Source organism: Chaetodon auriga, chromosome 15 (genome assembly GCF_051107435.1).
Source record: "Chaetodon auriga isolate fChaAug3 chromosome 15, fChaAug3.hap1, whole genome shotgun sequence".
NCBI lineage: Eukaryota > Metazoa > Chordata > Actinopteri > Chaetodontiformes > Chaetodontidae > Chaetodon > Chaetodon auriga.
The window spans coordinates 16,338,647-16,358,938 of NC_135088.1; the positions used below are offsets into that span (position 1 = coordinate 16,338,647).

General features: G+C 42.1%; 1 protein-coding gene across 10 annotated transcripts in view; it reads right to left on the reverse strand.

Moving 5' to 3' along the window:
- The window catches only part of msi2b (musashi RNA-binding protein 2b), a 234,268-nt gene that overhangs the window by 57,467 nt on the left and 156,509 nt on the right, over window positions 1-20,292 (reverse strand). For all 10 annotated transcript variants that reach the window (XM_076749652.1, XM_076749654.1, XM_076749651.1 and 7 more), the window contains exon 8: window positions 5,233-5,315. In XM_076749652.1, the coding sequence (XP_076605767.1) occupies window positions 5,233-5,315 (83 nt within the window). The remainder of the gene's footprint in view (window positions 1-5,232; window positions 5,316-20,292) is intronic.

The following is a 20,292-nucleotide window of genomic DNA, read 5'->3' on the forward strand; positions in this document are numbered from 1 at the left end:
AATATGTCATGTGCACATGGTCATGTGTTGCTGGTGGAAATTAAACAGCAAAAGCAGGAGCTGAACACCACGGGTGTCAAAGTAAGATCAAAAATGCTCACTTGTGTCAATGTCCATCCAAAAGAAACCCAAACCTGTAGACTTCCCCTACGAGAATTTGTTGTTATGATGATGCATGAAGATCATGAACATTTTTAGGAAGCATGTCCAATGATGATCTGATGATGATGATGATATGACTTTTAAAGAGCATCCACTGTTTGTTGACTTGAATCCACATGTAGCAAAGATTCACTGAGATCCAACCCTAGCAGGAATAAATCACATGATGTGTCCGTGACTCATTGGTGATAATCATGGTGCCAGTGTTTCCTTTTTTCTTAGTTTCACAATCTACTTTTCTCTATTTCTCTATTCAGGTTGTGGCAAACATACAGTAGATTGCAACTGGTTTTTACCTGATTTTATTAGTTATTGAAGCTTGAACTTAGAAAACACTGTGCGAGGTACTTATCTGCCAACCGCAACATTTTACCACCCTCAAAGTAAATCTCCAAGAGTCTAAGCAGGTTACAGTACAATAGTGCTCTGTGCCCTTTTTTTAATCTATAAGTGACACTCTATTGAGGAGTAAAGTGAAGATAAATTTCACAGAAAACAATGCTTTCATCCTGCTCCAATGAAAAAAAGCACTATATGATGCTGTTGTAAAAAAACCAGCTGTATCTAGAATAATATATGGGTTACATGATGCTGTTTTTCTTTCTCCACTCTGCTACAGCAATACACTGTGCAGAGTACATCCGTATCTATATATTGAAGGCTGACATATAAGTGCCTTCCTGCATTAGTCTTTTCCTCAGTCACTGGGAGAGTCAAGGCTTATTCTCCTCCTCAGCACAGTAATTGGCTGGTCATGTCAGGAAGACACGGTGAGAAATTGACGACTAACAGAAAATTCCTCCCTCCTGTTGTGATCATTTGCTACTGTTGAATATTAAAAATGACACATTAAAGAACATTACCTTGAAGCACTTGACTAAAACCAATGTGAGTCCATTTTAATGGCACACTGCTCGCTCATCACAGCCAATACTTGATAGATATTATTATGAATCAGCTGCGCATGCATAACGGCAGGGTGGGGAGCAATAGAGGGACTCCTGTCTTAGAAAATGGAATTCTCAACCTTTCCTCCACTGTATCAAGGGGCTGTCTTACTACAGTATGATATCATATATGTGGAACCCAGAGGGTGAGACAAACTGTCAAGCCACATTCGGCTTATTGATTTTTACTCCAAAATATTTACTGCTTTTAATACAAGAGCTGGTACTTCTGTGGGTAAACTACGAGTCTACAATGTTTGGAGCCATGCACAGGATAATCCATACTTTTATCACGTCCTGCATTTGCTAATGCAGGGCATTCTCCAGAGGTGAGAGCAATGTTCAAGTCAGTGCAACCGGTGGGGCAGGTTGAGAGCTTCTTGCTAAGCAGCGCCCTGTTTTTAATTATATATGAGGCAGAACTCACAGTGACAGAGAGGAAGTGCTCCTGAGAGTGAGGCCTCGGTGGCACATGAACACAGGGTGATTGACCAAGTCACTAAAAGGTCCAGTCACTCACATCTGAGTGGGCACTGACCCACTACACTGCCAGAGCCCTTGAGAGATCGGGCAAGGAGAAGGTGGGGTGCCCTGTACATCCACAACCCTCCCAAGTGGGGTGGAATTTCTGTCTGCATCAATTATTCAAGAACCATCTTAGATAACACTCGCGGGGAGGATGGATGAGGTCTATTTCTGTATAGTACTTCATAAAGATGAAGACAGGAGGCATTTTTTATTTTGTCTGCTGGTGCTTCAGAGACCGGATAACCAGTACTCTCCTCTGTGCAGCGAAGGTAAAGCCTCAAGTGTCTTTGAAAAATGCTCTTAACACACTCCATGTTCTTTTCTCTTTGCCGACATACCAAGATGTCAGTACTTTGTAGAAGATCTGAGGGACACACGTTTTTCCTGCATGCTAGGAAATTTAATGTACAGTAGGTGTTGCCAAGAGGGACCCATATAAAGGTGGCAAAAGCCTCTGAAAACTGGCCCTAGCTCTGACCTTTCACAATGTGTCCCCTCAATAATCCTCATCTTTTCTGTCAAGGTTTCTGGGACTCCAACATGGGTCACGTGGTTTCCATATGTGTGATTTTCTTTCATGAGTAAACAGAAACAGGCTGTATTCTTGTGCTTGATGCATTTTCTGGCCACACCCTGTGAAGTCCAACACGAATCACATCACAGCGGCATGTGGTCACAATTGGAGGTGACTCGAAGCTTCCAGCCAAAAAGGGCTCATACTTTAGCCCTTCATCAAGGGTATCAAGGGTTTACTAAATATTGATACCATAATAGCAACTGTCACGACTGTGACACATAGGCAAACTGTTAAGATGATGCATCAGAGAGAGCTTTGATGTTTCTGGCAAGATACAACAAGAGCCGAGGATGAAAAACAAAAAGAGAATGAATGGGAGGCAAGTGGTGTTATTTATCTTGAATAATGGCTTAAGGCAGAAACCCCCAGCAAAGTGCTTAATTTAAAAAAAGGGAATTAATTTGACTATAGCGATGCAAACGGTAAGGTAGACATTAGTAACTTGGCTGCTGGGGATTTTGCAGGTTTAGAAGCACGCGTCCCCCAGGAGAAACATGTGTGCCATCTCCTCCTCTGGATGGAGTGTATTTGCTGATTGGAAATAAAATGCCAACAGTTCGTGCAACAGTAACATTATTAGGGACATACAAAGGTTCAACCGGAGCAGATATTTTAGCATCCAGACCAGCTACAGTGGACCTACTGAGTACACAACTCCCTGCTGACCATTCATTTTGAATTCAAAACGAGCCCGTGGGCGTGTTGATGACACTCTACGGACTGCAGCTGCTTCATAGTCTTTTCTGCTTGCCTCTATATTGCTTTCCACTTTCTCGTTGATATTGCAGATACGTCCAAATACATGTAGTATTGATATAGACGCAAAATCAGTTACTGATGAGTCCTCCTCCTCCTCCTCCTCCTCCTCGTCCTCCTGCATGCTCTACCCAGGCATTACCCCCGTTTTGTTTGTTTCTTGGTTTTACTCAGCCGACTATATCTTCAAAAGAAATACAACCTAACATTTCATTTGCCTACCTCAAATCTTTGAGATGAGCCTTGATGTGTCTTTTCAGGTTTGTGGTATTCTTACCGGCTGTTTTACTGTTTTATGGCCACATTGCTTCCTGTCTGTTAAAGCAATGCATTAGTTTATTTTCTTAGCCTCACTGTGACGAAAAAGAGCCCAAAATATCACCTTGTTTATTTCTCCCAAGCCCTGTTGTTGGCATTGTTAGTGTTAAGTTGCTTTCTGTAAAGTAGATGATGTGACTGACTGACTGTGCTCATTGTGTGCTGCAGGTGTAGCCCTGAGATGCTACGTGCAGAACAGGAAACAGGAAAAAAAGTTTAGAATATTTTGTCTCCTCTTTTTTTGTTAACAAAAATACAGAGAGAATTTGGTGAGGTTTTTATTTTTAAACTATATTTAAGTCTCTTCTATTTTCATCCACAATACTACGTGTTCATATTGTGGCAGTGAGTGTTAAATGACGTGTGCTGCCTCCAAATAGTCTCGTCCCCATCATGGAAAAAAAGGCTGTTGGTGAACATATTTCGTCAGCTTTCGTTCACGAAATGAACACGACTGTGAGCCACACTCACTGACAGAACAATCGTGTTTACTTTAAAATTAAAATAATTAACTTTTTAATTCTTTAATTCCCGATTCAAACACGTTATCTAATTAATAGTATGCTGTGGAAACAGCAAATGTACATTGTTTTAAAATGATAATTATATTTTATTCTATAATTAGCACTACTGCTTACAATCAACTTATTATTTAATTAAAACTTCTTAGAAACAGGCTGGAAGCACACCTTCTATGGACTTTAGAGGTAAGGTGAAAGATGGAGAGGGACACAGAGAATAACCTCAATGTAGAACTGAGAATTGATATCAGATTTGTAGGTAAAAGAATGTCTCATCAGCTATTCTTGTAACATCACAAATTGTGCAGAAATAGGTTGTAAATAGCTTCTGAAATCAACAATTGAGCGCATTGGCAGCCATTGTTATGCTTTGTGTGCATAAATAGATGCTCTGGCGTGTGCATTCATGCTTCATGTTGATGTGTGATCCTTGTGTTTTCATACAGTGCCATACCTCCATGTCAAAGGATCTCAGACATTTGATTGTGACAGAATATCTTCCATACGCGCACAGCTACTTCTGTCACACACTGACTTTTTTGGTTGCAGTCCTGAGCATCGACTGTGATGCCGTGCAGAGACACGGGGGGATGTATACTGGGGTCATACGTGACCTGGGCTGGTCCCTGGTGAACACGGTTCTACTACACTGATCCTGTCAGTCAGACAGCCAGTCAGTCAGCCAGTTTCAGGGAAAGGCTTGGAGAGAGTGAAGACACACGCTGAGAGAAGGAGCTCGACTGAACGGCAGTAAGACAAGTATTCCCTCCAGTCAATCACAGTCCACAGAACTGCTCAAATGATGCGGGATCTCTCAGGAGGCCTGCGGGGTGGAACTGGGTGAAGGAGGACCTAATGTCACACTTGCTACACCGAAGTCGGCTGCTGTCAATTATCATAAGTGACATGATGACTTAGAAAACTGCTATTGAACTCTGCAGAGTCCTCCGAGATGACCATATTACTGGTGTAAATAAAACGAGCATCACTGGGACTCTGTGGAAGGTGTTAATCCCTGACTAATGAACTCTGCCACTGCCAGTAGCTTCCCTGTTGCATCCCTGGACATCTCCACCTGTGTGCGTGTGTGTGTGTGTGTGTGTGTGTGTGTGTGTGTGTGTGTGCGGTAGGGGATTCAGAAAGAGAGGGACAGGCTCCACTCTCCCGTCCCTCAGCCTGACAGGCAGAACTCAGCCACACAATTTCACGGTTTGTGGGCAGTACACACCACTGCTTTCCCATCCCTGAGACCCAGAGACCCACAGAGTGTGTGTATGTGTGTGTTAGTCTGTGCATATGAACATGAACACACACACACACACACACACACACCCTCTGCTATTAATACTAGGGGAAAGAAGAAATCAAATATTAATCCTTCAACGCCCACCTGGAATTGAAAAAAAAAAATGAGTGGACTTACCATTTTGTTATTGATTTCATGAAAATGAATTTCACAGACTTTCTCTACGATGTCTTCACTCTCAAAAGTTATGAAACCAAATCCTATGCAGAGAGAAACAGAGAGGGGGGGGGGGGAGACAGAGGGAGAGAATGAGTTAGTGGAGAGCCTTAACAAAACTCCAGCGACTAAAAGAAAATGCACCACAAGATGGAATATTATCAGGAGCCAGATCCAGAAACTATGCAAGTACATCTGTGGAGATTGGCTTGGGCATGGAAAAGAACAAGTGAACAAGACAGACATTGTCCTCTTTAAATCAGGAATATGATGAAATCTGCCACATTATTAAGGGCACTCGAGGACCTCCTCTACAAAGAGAAGATGGAAAAACAGCACAAAGCTCATTTAATGAGATTCAGGGAGCTAGGGCCCAGCATCTGAATTTCATTAAATGCATTTTGTGTTCTTTTTATTGAAATCTCACTGTATAACAAGCCCTCGTTTTTATGTTAATGCAGGCCTTAGAATGAATGCGTCGTTGACAGTGGGATTTTCATGCCATATTTATAGGATAAAAGCTTAACCCCTCTTTTAACACAAAGACAGAGAGACAAGATGGTTTCAGACTTTTTGAACACAAGTGGATTGCAATGCTCTCCTCTGTGTTTTGATGGCGATGCACAAAGCAATCTAGCTGCTGTATAGTTGGGGTTGAAAGGAAAACTGATATTCTATGACTTTAGCAAGAGAGGAAACCGCACAAAAGAGAAACAGTTAGTGAATAAAGCAGCAAGTGGGACTGAAAGGAGATGAGTTTCTTTTCAAAAAGGCAAACACCCGACGATGAAGTAAAATCACCTCAGATTGAGCTTAAACAGCTGTCACTACAGACAACACGGCATCTGACTAACACACGCCGCACAGACAGCAGCATCAATTTGTTATCACGGTACATCAGACGATACAATGAAAACAGTCACCTGCTGAATGTGAAAAGGGACTGATACACTTAAAGGGAGAGCACAGTTCAAATATGACTTGTTGACTGAGGTGGATATCAACCTGTCCGTTAACAGGAATCCATGCGTTCAGGCATCAGCTCACAGTCTTCATCCGCTTCACAGGACAAATCTCAAGGTCAAAGACTCGAGAGGAAGCTGTTAGAGCCCAGTGTCCTGCACATGTGCGCATATCACATACTGCATACGGTGCAAGGGTCTAAAAACAAACCATCTGTCAACCTGAGAATTTGCTGTATTGTTCATATTACGGCTAAAACTAACAATTATTTTTATTACAGATTCATCTGCCAGTTATTTTCTCAATTCATCTATCAATTGTGTGGAATATAAAATGCCAGAAAATAGTGAAGAAAGCATGTTTTACTACGTGTCCAAAACCCAAAGACATTCAGTTTACAATGATATAAAACAGAAGAAAATAAAACACATAAAAAAACAGGAAATATGAGACAGCTGAAAACAAAGAACGTTTGGTGTTTTTGCTTTAAAAAAACAACTTAAACAATAATCCATCTTTTCGACAGATGGCTATCAATTTTCTGTTTTCTGTTGATCACGGAATCAATTTATGGACTTACAGTTGCAGCTCTGGTTTACACTGCGATAGTTATTCCTTTAATATCTCTTAGGCTATGATACGAATCAATGAGCAGGACTGCTTTATGGCAGTATTGGATTTCCAGGATTTTTGAATCAATGTGATTAAATACCTTCATTTGTCAGGTATTTAATTTGCTCGATAAGCCAATTCCCATATCCCATCAGTTTATATACAAACAGTTAACCACACTGATCACATCACACCAATACCACAATATTAAATCACATACATTACATACACCTCAGCATATATTTCAGCCACCCCTCAAGCATCTTTATATTTACACCCATGCAGAAGTGGCAAAATGAGGTGTATTATAATACATTAGTCTCCTACGATGCTTATTCTTTTATTCACCAGATCATGCAGAGAGAGACAGATTTCTTTGTTAGCAGCTGCTGCTTACTAGCCGGCCTATCAAACGCTGGCATTTATAGTTCTGTCATAAAGTCTTTATCTCTCTTTCGCATTTTTCTTCTCCGCTCCTCCTCCAGCTCCTCCTCCATAAATAACAAACTCCTCTTGTGCTGCTGACACAAGAACACCAGAACATCCAAACAGCCTTGTCAAAAGAAGGTTTGGAAACCTAATGTGTGGACTGATTAAACATGGACAACATCTAATCTGATGAGATCTTCTGAGACAGAATATCAATTTCCACTGCGACATCTCAACACCGAGTTGTGGCGACACACGTGTGAGCTGGGGTGGGGGGCGACGAGGGGCCGGCGATGACGCTCACCCCACCTTCGTGGCAGCGCGAGGAGCACTTTTGCACTTTTGACAACCAACAAATCAACCGCCAGGAGTAATTTGTCACGGAGGAGTGTAGGTAGAGGGAGTGGAGTCTGGGGGGTGGGGGAGGCAGGGATGGAAAGGGGGGGACCGAAAAAGTGACAAGGAAGGAGGTTAACACACATGGCCCCTGTCGCCACACTCCTTCCTGCTGCTACAGGCAGCTCCTCCATCAACTGACAGGACATTTTCCACTGCACCATTATATCCACTAGGGTCAGGGCCAAGCCACACCACCACAGATACCACCAGCAGGGCCCTTCCACCCATGACTGGATCTGTTTAAATGAACAAAAAAAGACATTTTTTCTGTAGTGTAAACTACTACTGGAATGTGTTTTGTACACATACACACAGAGAAAAAAAAACAACACACACACGCGACAAACATCCCAATTTTTCTCTCTCCTTGGCTCAGCACACGCCTTCTTGGTCAGTCCCCTCTGGACTGTCTGAACCTCTGGCCCCACCATTACTGTGCAGTCCTTTGCTCTACTATCCTATTTTACAGACCTTACAGACAATTACAGGCCACAAAATAGCACCAACAGAAGCATTTCTCTCTCCGATTCTCCTTCTGCAGGGTGTCAGCGGAGCGAGGCTGCCTTCATGTATGCCAGCCCTTCTCTTCCAACTATCCACACACGGCATGAGGCTGACCTCCGCAAGACTATTAAAGACTGTCAGCGCTGACAGACACAAGGAGAGAGGTGTCAACACGCTCACGCTGAAGAACCTTCCCACAGCTTAAACAATACCCTGTAAATGGAAACACATGGATATGTGGTAGGACGGCTGATAATAGGTGTTGTGTGGTTACTGACTGAGGCCTCTTGGCTGCACTTCCTCACACTTATTAGCGAGAACTGGGCTTGGCCTCATCTCATCGCTCCACAGAATCGGCAGGGAGCCTACTTTCACGGCCTTTTACCAGCTTCATCATAGTCGGTCTTTATTTCACACTCATTCCGGGTTTCTCTGCTTTTGTTGCTTCAATGCTTTTCACCCGCCCACCCCCCTGTTCCCCCACCCCTTTGCCCACCGCGGTCCCTCTCAACCTGGAAAAAGAAGAAGAAAAAAAAAAAAAAAGCTGATTCTGCCCGGAGCTGATAATGGAAGAACTTGCAAATTGATGCAGCAAACTTGACTTTGACTTGAAAAGTGGCCTTGCAGCTTTAGATTAAGAGCCGTTTGAACCTTAACAGGATTCCAATGTAAAGCGTGTTTAAATTCTTCTCTTGTGTTTTCCTTTTGATCCCTGACACGACTTCCGTACGGACTACACAGATATTTTCAAAAATAGATAATTAGAGGAAATTTCAAAAACCTCTCTGTCGTTGGCTTACATGTTCATTTCTAGTCTTTTCTTTCAGTGGTGTTTATTTGTCAAGACAAACGAGGTAGCAGAGGTGGTTGTAGGAGGAGCATTATTATCTGTTGTACTGTGAGCTCTTGTTGTAAAGATCTGGTAAGCTTGTGAGAGTGTGAACATGAGTTAAGGGTGATATAAATTTACAGCTGCTACTAGCATCAGGAATCCCCCACCTCCCTAACGACTGGAGCTAAAAATACAGCAACAAGTACACAAGAGCGAATGTAAAGCACATGTATCATCAGTGATATAGTAAGAATAAACCTGGCGCTCATTACCCACACCTTTCTAGGTCATTATTAAGCATGAACAGAATCAACAGAAGGGAAACATTGCATCTTAGTTAAGAGGTTGTGTGTAGAGTTACTATTACTGTGTATTTCAGCACAAAATGCCTCATATATCCCAACATGTACAATAATAAGTGCAATGCTAGTTTGTGACGATAAATAAATAGCCAACATTATTTAGTTGCTGCAGGCCCTTAAAGGTGCAATATATAAGAGCTAGTTAGCTCAGTTAGCCATGCAGCTAGTGGTCCTATCAGCTGGCTCCGTTTACGCTGCTAGCCCAGGAGCTCTGGACCACAGGGAGGAGGAGGTTTTCAGGCCGGGGCACAGGGAACCCAGTGCCATACCATCAGACTATCGCCACTTGAGATACAAAGTAGCTTTACGAGGTCCGAGGCGAGCTGGTTAGCATGCTAACTTCAGATATCTCTGTAACACAGTACACAGATGTCTTTGACATAATGGCAAAACTGTTATTTCTTTACATACTGTAGATAATTTTACTTCATTTTTTAATGTCTTAAACTAAAATTTGTATATATGGCACCTTTAAATATACAAACCTATAAACATGTACATCTAATTCTTTGAAAATAGTATACTGCACCTAAATGAGGAAAGCTTACTGCTGAGCAGTTCTGACTACCAGTCCTGTCAACACAGAGCGAGGAAGTGGGGCAACCAGGGGGAAGTGTCAGACGTGTCCTCTGGGGCACAGCATGGATGGAATGGACCCCCCTGACAGGCGCTGCACATACATGCATGCATAAACACAGAATACACATGCATGCGTACATACACACACACACACACATACTAACTGTATGTGCATGCTTAGCTACTAGGACATAGGTGCAACCCACCTGCAGCTACAACTGCTCCTCCTATACTTCCCCTTGCTGAATTGTTTATCCTGCCCTAATTATGCATGATCAAACCTTCACCTGTCCAATAAGGAGTAAGCCTACAGAGGGCTCCTGCTCTGCCTGTCTGTGTGCCCCAGCCCCCAAGCCCCATCTTCTTGTAATGCAGCGAAGCAGACAGAGGCAGTCCGAACACCCACGGCACAGTTAGAGGCCTTTGATCAGTATTTCCGTCTGCTATTACTAGAGATCCAGAGCCTCGGGCGTTAATCCCCTGTTTAATACAGTTAATGCCATGAACTCTCTAACAGCACAAGGCACATATAGCTGAGAGAAAAGAATAAAGGAAGATCAAATTTGAGAATATACTGTCATTCAAAATGGCCAAATTTTGACAAGCTTTTTTTAAAATTAAAAACCGTGCTTGAAAACACTGCAAACTGTCTGCCGTATTAAAAATGAATTTGTAAAACAAACTTCCTGTAAACACCTCAAGAATTGAGGGTGACAGTTAAATAAAGTTCAGTCCATGAAAAATTGTGTAGGCCTGATAATCAATCCACTGAAGGAGGAAGCTTTGCTGGACTGATGGTATGAAATAAAAGAAGAAAGGACGAAGGTGAGGAAGGAGGAGTCTCCTGCCTTAACAGAAATAACAGAGCTGTCAGACGAGGTCTGTAGCCATGAGAGAGGTAGGTGTTGTGGGCAGATCTCTTAACGCCTTGACACTTATTAAAACGGCCATATACAAAACCCAACTTGTCAATTCACATCATTTACTTCATGAGCTGTGTTTCTGTATTCCACATGCACCCAATAAATATACATCATATTGTTATAATGATATCATTTCACTGCAGAAGCACAGTGTCCACCAGTACCTCTGAGCTTTTACAGCAGCTGATATGCACACAAGTCCATCAGGGGAAAGTAAAGATGGATGATGCAAGATGAATCCCGGAAGCGTACAGTACAGTGAGCCATGACCACCGTATCAGACAAGACAACATTCAGGAGATAAGACTACCTGGGATGTTGTTGGTTTAGCTGTAAGGTCACGACATAAATGCTTCCTGCTTCTTTCTTGATGCATTTCTCCTCCTTGTAATGTATTGTGTTCGAGGAAATGTTTGCTTCGAGGTTCAGAACTGGAACAGTGTCTAAATTTGTAAGCCGAGCTGTGCTGCGAAACACGTTTTTCCGTACATATGGTCGCACATGTGTATGTGGCAGACCACGACCTCAGTGTGCAAAGCACTGGTAATGAGAGAGAGAGTGGAGGTGAGCAGGTTTAGCCATATGCGATATGTGAAACACTAAGAATCATGAACTATCTACATACATCTAGATTTTGCTTTCGGCAAATTTTTCTTTGTTAGCTCAGATATTATGCCGTATGTGAGACATCAGACCCAGAATCAAAAGAGTCAATGAACTGAAGTGTTCTCTGAAAGCGATGACCACCATTGTCAATATGTATATACATATAAACACACTTCATGGCTCACTGAAAACGTATATTTTAAGAAGAGGCCCAAAACTACAAGCATTTGCAACAACACAAACCATCGGCCAACCGTATTGAACAATGTTAATGAACGCTGCTTTGTGCATTTTAAATTCTAGGTAATAAGTGTCTGACTCATCTACTGACGCCCTCTTATCCTTAACATTAATCAAAATGGGCCATCAGCTTTAGCTGTAATGTAGTGTTTCCAGCCGGAGTTCTCGACATATGGTATCAGACATTTTCTCGTCCGAAGCGCTTTAGTATGTTGAGCAGAATGTATTTAATTTGGGATCTGAGGCCACGTTTGTGAAATGATGATGGAAAGAAGAAAAACTAAAAAAGAAAATGTCAAATACAATAAAACACTTTAAGCAGGTGTGGAAACACAACCCCTTCCAAAGGTAATCTTTCTTTGGACACAGTGTTCATGTCAATCTGACCAAAACATAAAGGTGATAAGTTCTGTGTAGGTGGCTGCATGAGCGAGCACCAGGGGGTACAGTGGAAGAGCAGGCTTAAAATCTGGCCACAATTACCACACATGGCGTTTTAGTATGTGCCGCAGCAGCTCTGAGGCTTTTAAAAGCTGGAACTTATTAGTTGAGACAACATTTCAAAGGACATCTCATTACTGATTACTGAAGGAGCTTTTAATAACAGAATGAAATAAAGCATCAGGCCACAGAACAATTAGACAGAAACAATATGACTGTAAATTGATGTAATTAGATTTCAATGTGATGATTGTTTTCTTCATGCTTGGCCTTTATTATTTAACCATGCCCCAGTGAGTTTGCACTTATCAGTTCAGAACCACTTGTTTGGACATCTCGTCTGAAACTCTGGTCAATCAATTACATTTCTGAATTGATCTCGATTTTTGCAAATTGAAGAGGGAAAATAGGACCTCTGACACTGAAAACAGGTTACGGAATCAGAAAAGGGATAAAAATGACAATGGAATAAAAACATACTGTGTCAGGGCACAATATAACACACTTCTTGAACTTGTGGGGATAATATTTGCCTCTCTATCACCTACTATAAGACCAGGACGAGAGACTGGCAAAACTGGACCTACTGTATGTTTTTACTAAATGATTACAGCAACATACAATATGCCTGCTTCCTCTGCATTTTCTGCAGAGCAACTGGGCTCAGCGTGCACGCTGAGGGAACTAGTTTGTCTGTGCCTCTATGTAGGTCAGCTTTCAGAGTTGGCCATCAATTTCCACTGTCCTACTTAAAGAGACACCCCATCGCCATACAAACACACACAAACACGAACACACACATTTATAACATTTGGATTACATATGATGAGTGCGACCTGGACTCGTGCCGTGTCATTCATTTTATTTTTCGCTCTAATCACACACGCTTACTTGTCTAACAGCATCCCTTAACCATAACTTCAACGCATGTAGGTCGACATGAATTTGGGTTGTCAATACACGGTCAGTTGTAGCGCAGTCGGGCACCTAAATTGCAACACAGTGTGTGTATTTGCGAAATGAACGCAGCTCTCTCCACCTCTTGAGTAAACTTTCAAACCCTTTCTAACTCAAGAAAGACCCTCATTAGTGCCAAACAATATACCCACGTGTGAGGTTCTCTCGTCCTATATGATCACAAGGCTGCTCTCGCTCAATGGAAGCAATTATCCATGGAGAAGGTGACTAACTACCCCTTTACTCACTAGCACCCAGACAGCAGGCTAAAAGCAGAAAGCCACAATGAGCTAAAAAGAGCAGCTGATGAGGTCAAAGAAGTCAAGAAAAAAACAAGAATATAATTCTGATTATTCTGAAACTGCACACTAGTAGAATCGCAGAGGTAAAAGCAACAAAGACTTTACTGGAATAAAAAGAAGAAAGCATGTTTCCGCAGGACAAAGTGCAAAATGAAGCCACTGACACTAGCAGAGGAAATGTGGTGACGTTTACCTCTTTTAACCAAAGGTGGGCGGCCAGAGAGCCGGGCATGTTCACAAGTGCTTATCTGTGTCATCAGATGGAAGAAAATCATCCTGCAGGTCAAACCTGACAAAGACCCTCTGTCCATTTGTAAAGCAGCCGCAGCTCAGGAGTCGACCTGAGGACTGAGCAGCCTCCTTTAAAGGTGTCTCCTTGGAGCAAAAAGGTGACAAACTGAACTCTACAGGCCAAACTGTAGACTTTCCATCAGCTCCAGCAGCATGGCACGATCTCCAATGTGCAGTTTATTGTTCAGATTATTATTCTCGAGAATGCAGTGGTAGAAGTACTTGGATCTTTTACCTAAGAAAAAGATCGATATACCCTCTATAAATAAAGCTTATTATCATTCTAAAAAACAAGATGCAGATGAAGCTAAACTTGGCCAACAAAAAAGAGACAAGTCAGACAAGTCACAGTAGACAACATAAGGAAGACCTACTGCCAACAGCAGCAACACCAACACATTATTATAAGATATCAGCTGCGTAGCCACTAAATTAAAAAACAATGTATTTAATACAACCGAACAATTTGTAAATAAAAGGCTGGCCACAGGGAATGAGCCTGAAAATGGGACAAATAAGATAAGTCAGTAAACACTAACTATAACCAGTATCTTTAGCCATTACAATACAGTAAATATCCCCCCTGAAATGTAGAGTATAAGTGCACGTATGAGGTTCAAATATAATAGAAGAAAGTGGATGTTGTCACCAACAAGCGCCTCTTGGAGCAGAAAATTATTTCCTGATCTGGTCTGGACATTCCTGGCCATTTGTTGAGTCACTTTCATCGTGCACAGCTGTTATTGGCACAGTTGTTTAAAATCTATTAGACGAGCAGCATCGCTGGCTGAGAGGTTAATGTTTAATCAAAACATATTCAGTTTCATATTCCACTTCAGCCGAACCAGAGAGTGAAGTGCACATTTCTGAACAAACTGCACTTAGATCCATCCTCATTGTCCTTGCACACATGACCTAGCACTCTGCCACGGCGATTGTGCCGTGAAACTAGAGCTCTGTATGGTTTTTTACGCTTGTGAAAACATGCATTCCGTGTCGCCCAGAAATGTCAAGTCCCTGAATCTGACAGGGGCGTTAGACTCTAGAAACACATGTTTCAGCACAGAGCTTACCAGTAACAGTTAACCAGGACAAATACAGTAACTATTTTTACAGTCTGCGGCAAATAGGTCATGAGAATACTTGGGCTGGGTCCTGATAAGCTCAGCCCATTTGGGGAAGGAAAAACGACTCTCTCATTCTTTCTCCACTTATAAGATCTCACAACAAACCTTTACTTAGCACTTGTTGTGTGGTTGATGATTGGTTCAGCTCCACCCGGTGGATCCATCCTACAACATTAACATCATCGTCCAGTAACATCCAAGAAAGGGCACGGAGGTTGCTGTTTCCATGGAACTTCAGTCTGCACTTTAATTACATTAAAACCTATACTTCAGCTGCGTTGCAATTTTCACTTATATGCGGTTTCTTAATGACCAATTAATAAAGTTTTCAAGGGTCAAAAATACAAAACAGACCCATGGAGCCGAACCCTGTCCAAAATAGAGCTGAGGATGATTAGACCTTTTCCAGAATATGGTTGACCCAAACAGACCAAATACAGCTGGAAGCACCATGATGCACCACCAATTAATGAGCAGCAGCAGTCCAAAAAAGTAGCACTACATGTACATGTAATTACAGAAACAGAACAGGACCCGATTAGACTAAATATAATTTGGAACCGGGTGGACCCATGATGACATCTAGCCTACAGTGCATGCTGCTAGGAGCATATGGTCAGATATCAGTTTTGTTTTCTGAGCAAATGAGAAATATCCTCGTCTGATCTTTGTTTAATTTCTCACTGTGGCATCACTAAAATTCAGTTTGACAGTGTTGTGGGGAAAAAAAAAAGCCACTGTGAACCCAACCTAATCGATGAAGGGACCTCTATCCATGATAAAGTGATGGAAAAATTAATGTTCTCTCTTCTGGAGTAATCCAATTCTGGTGGCTAATATCCATAGCACAAACACACATTGCCACACACATACAGAGCACCAGAGACAGTGGCCATATGGGGAAAACAGACACGACCCCTCTGCGATAGCCACTGTTATCCCTCCATCTCTTCACGATGCCACCGCGCTTGCCTGAAGACATATGTATCTGCATATACTAAGACGGCACCTCTATGCTGAATACAGTGTAAGTAGCTACAGATGAAGAGACCAGAGACAAATACGAGCAAGGTTAGGTAAACATCGCTGAGGGCGAGACAGCAAGCGGGCAAGACAAGTGGTTAGAATATGAGTTAGGAAACCGTGCAAAACCAACCTGAACATAATTGCTCACACTGATAGAATTTCTTTAGTACAAATGGAGTATCGGTGTAATGAGATCCAAAGGTTTGAACCACAAGAGGATTCTTCATTCAACAATGTCAGACTCTTTTGTGCCAAGCAATAGGCCGAGCTAAATAGATGTCTCAATTTCTATCACATACAGTAACAACCAATGCAGGGAGGAGGAGGGGGGAGGGGGTGTGGGGGCAGGAGCCTTTCCAAAAGGCTTTGAGAAAGTGTGATGAATTTCTTTTGAGGTGCGAAGCAACGTGGGACTTGAAATGAATGAAACAGATATGCACCTTTTGTGTTTTCTGACCTATTGATACAGATATCAATTTCATTAAACTTAATTAGCATTTCTCATTCCTGACGAAAGTGGAGAATCAGAAAAGGGGAATAATAGGTAGCAAGTGAATGTGGAGAGATGGAAAAAGCAGATCGCTCAGAAGTTTGATTCGAAAGCAGCTGGGATGCTGTGTGAAACGTAAATAAAAACAGAATGTAGTGACTGTCAGATGTGTTCACTGACAATGGTTTCACAAAGTGTTCCTGAGTCCATGTAGTGATATCTTATATACAATCATGTGTTCACAAAGTGGTGAACCTCTCTCCATCCTCGCTTGTGAGCGACTGAGCCTTTCCAGGATGCCCCTTTCATACCCAAACATGATACTATCCCCTGTTACCAATCAACCTGTTTACCTGTGGAATGTTCCAAACAGGTGTTTTTGGACCTGTCCCAACTTGCTTGAAACGTGTTGCTGCATCAAATTCATAACAAACGTATATTTACAAAAATCAATGAAGCTGATGAGGGAAACAAAACAATGAGTTTTACGTCTGTTCTATTTATGTTTTACAGCGTCCCAACTTTTTTGGAATCAGGGTTGCACATGAAGAACAGTTTTAGGTCTGAATAGGAAATCTGGCAGGATGTTGCGGATGCCAACACCTCCCACGAGAGCCTCTACAGGGGAATTCACTCAGGGACTAAAAGCATTTAATCAAAATAATCCTCTGCAAACAACAAGGCTTTAAAGCACTGAATTACGTGCAAGGGGGTTGCAAAGTAAAATTGATTTAAGTGAATTAGGCCTCTCATTGCCTGCATGGCCAGATTGTTATTAATATTTAAGCACGAGGTATATTTAAAGGCGTGACACAGTAGCAGTTCATCTGAAATGAAGAACACTGATGATGCCACTTTGCAGAGGCCCATTACCATTTAGTAGAGATTGCTTTCATTGAGTGAGCCAAATGCTTAGAGGCGGAACTGCCACTTGTGTTTACTTTACAGATGCTGTTATGGTGTTCCGGTAAAAAGAGTACTGTTCTCAAAGAAAGCCGTCCCCATTCTCCATGTGCACGCACTCACAAAACACACACGCAGGGGCTCAAAGCATGACATCATGGACTCATCAAGCGATGCGCAGTGATGTCATTCTGATACTACTGACCCTTGTAATCAAGGCAGGTTTCACTGCTTCATGAACTACCCTCTTTCATCAAACATCTCTCTTTCTCACACACACACACACACACACACACACACACACACACACACACACACACACTCTGGCACAAAATTAGAGCTGTGGGGTACTCAAAGTATAGCAGCACAGTTCAATTGCAGACAGGGTCTGTTCACAACATCCAGGCTTCGTTTACTTGCACTATAATTGGGTATATAATCAAACGATAAACTGAACACAGCGAAGCGACTTCATATCTTCAGAATATCCTTTCATCAATGCCTATGGGCAATGATTAGCATAGATGAGAAAGCTCCATGGATGGCCTTAACCACTGCTTATTTATGTCTTTGTTGAAGTTATTCATCTCATTGATTTGTGTTTATCTTTTATGTTCGCTCTTCAAACAGAACACCTGAGGAAGGGTAAAGAAAGGTCATGGTCTCGTATTAGCATAGATACAAAAGGCCAACTTTAAGAAGTCATAACAAATGAAGCAACTCGCAAAGATCTGGGAGGGGTGCGGAGATGATCTACATGCAGATGAGGTGAGGTTTATGAGACCTGGACCACCCAGACCGCCACCTCTTTGCTTCAGTTCTGCTGCTGCACACAGGACAACACAGCCTCGGCTTCTGTCCAATAAGCAGCCCTGATAATGTCAGACGACAAGCTGGATATCAGCAGAGTAATATAAGTACGTCAGGCTGATCATTTAAACATGACCTGCCGTATACAGTAAGTGGACTGAGGTTATTTATTTATTGGAAATAATGCACATGTACTGTATGTGGACATGGATAAACCTTGATCACTCCAATTTAACGCTGTTAACAGAAAACACACGTAGAACTGTCTTAAAACTGTGTGAGCAGGTCCAAGCAGCTTCAATTCAAGTTCCTTCAAACACCTCGATGCCTTTTACTAACCCATTCATGACTAACAACTATATTTAGTATAGAACGTGTTCTGTTTAAGGTGGAAACACAAGGTTTGCTGAGGAAACCATCAAGACATGTGGCTATTTATGACCAAATCTAATTTTTGGATTTCAAATATTGATCATGCCTTAATTGGCAAACAAAGTTGATTTTCTTTAAATGCAAAAAGATGCTAAAATCTTAAATATACACTTGTTTGTTTGTTAGACTCTAATGATGTTGCGGTCCACATGGGTTTTAGGGGCGATGCCAAGAAAAACCAAAAAAAACAAACAACAATTGCAGACCACATGACTGGTTCGAGGAAAAAAGCACAACATAAATGCCTATAGAATATTTGTCACCACAGGTGTGGTCCGTGATTATTTAAAGCATTTCCACGCTCACTCACTTAAGCCTTGGTCACCCACACACATGTTAAGCCACACTCTGGCTACACTTATGGAACTGAAAAGACTTTGCATTTCTGTTTAGTTTCTCTCTTCCCCTCTCTGAGATTTCCTTTTAACTCAGCCTCTTTGCAGAAGGGGAGCTCATTTCAATCTCAAAGCTGACATCTGTGGAAGCAATGCAAGCTCTAAATGAGTGGATTTTATCCTGTGCAACAAGGCTACAGCACAGGAAGTATTCACGCGAGAAGCAGGGAGAGAGGGTGCAAGCTAAACAAGAAAGAAGAGGGGGAAGGGGGAAGAGCAAAAAAAGGCGACAAAAAAAAAGAGAGAAAGGATTTTGTGACCTCCGCTGCTATCTTTCCATCTGCAGCAAAGCAACTCTTTGCTCATCCAGGAGTAAAGAGGACAGAAGAGGGAAGGGAGAGAAGAACAGTTTTACCAGATAGAAGTTAGACATGTTTATGCATGCAGTGAAACAGCTGAGGTATTGGAGAGAGCTTCAAAGCAGCGGATGGCTTCACGTCCTGTATGGCCTTCTCCTCTGGCTAGGCTTTCTGTATTTGGCCTTTGAGTAAGGGGCTGATCAATCCCCCAGCATGCTGCCAGGGTCTGGACCCCCCACATTACCAAGAGGTTGCTCTTTGAACAAATCCTGCCAGAGGTCACTCTCCCTGCGCTTCATCATCTTAAAGGTCAGACACAACAAATGGCACGGAAGACAGTTCTGTCCCTGGCCGTAAACCCATAGCTGACCACTAAGAGTGTCTGCGGTCAGAACGGCGTGCGGACCGGGCTGCCATTGTCAGACTTGACTGGACAACTGATCACTTCCATCCAAAAGTTGTATACAATTTAGACAAATACACAGTTGGTAAAAGAAAATGCAAATCGGTGTGTGATTCCGTCAACCAGTGTTATGCAAATATGCTCAGGAGGGCGTAAAAGATTACCATAAAACTCAAATAAAAGCTGGTTTTTGAATAATATGCGGGTCTCATACGACAGCCCGGGGTGCAGTCTGTACAAACAGGCCAGCAGAAAAAGTAAAGAAGAAGAAAAAAAAAAAAGAAAAAAAAAGACATGCAAAACAAAACCACTTGCATTATAATGACTGTCACGTTTGCATTGTAGCATTTCAACAGCATTATTTCTATTAGCACAGTACCACAGTCATGGCATTTGTGGCTAGGACTTACTCGATTTAACAGAACCATTGACCGGGCTCACTAATTAATTTTGAGTGACTTGGCTCGATGTTAAGCCACTGTTGAAGAAATTCAACACTCCCTCCAGCTGCTTCACAGCGAAAGACTCGATGGACGGTTAGTAAGGTAACTTTGCATTAACAGCAAACATCAGCAAGTGCAATTTTCACAGCGAAGAGAGCAGATCAGACAACAGGGAGGCTTCTTTGTAAAATATGGTGAAACACACACTTATAAAGCAGGGGAAATTAGAAATAAATGGCTGTCTCCTCTAATA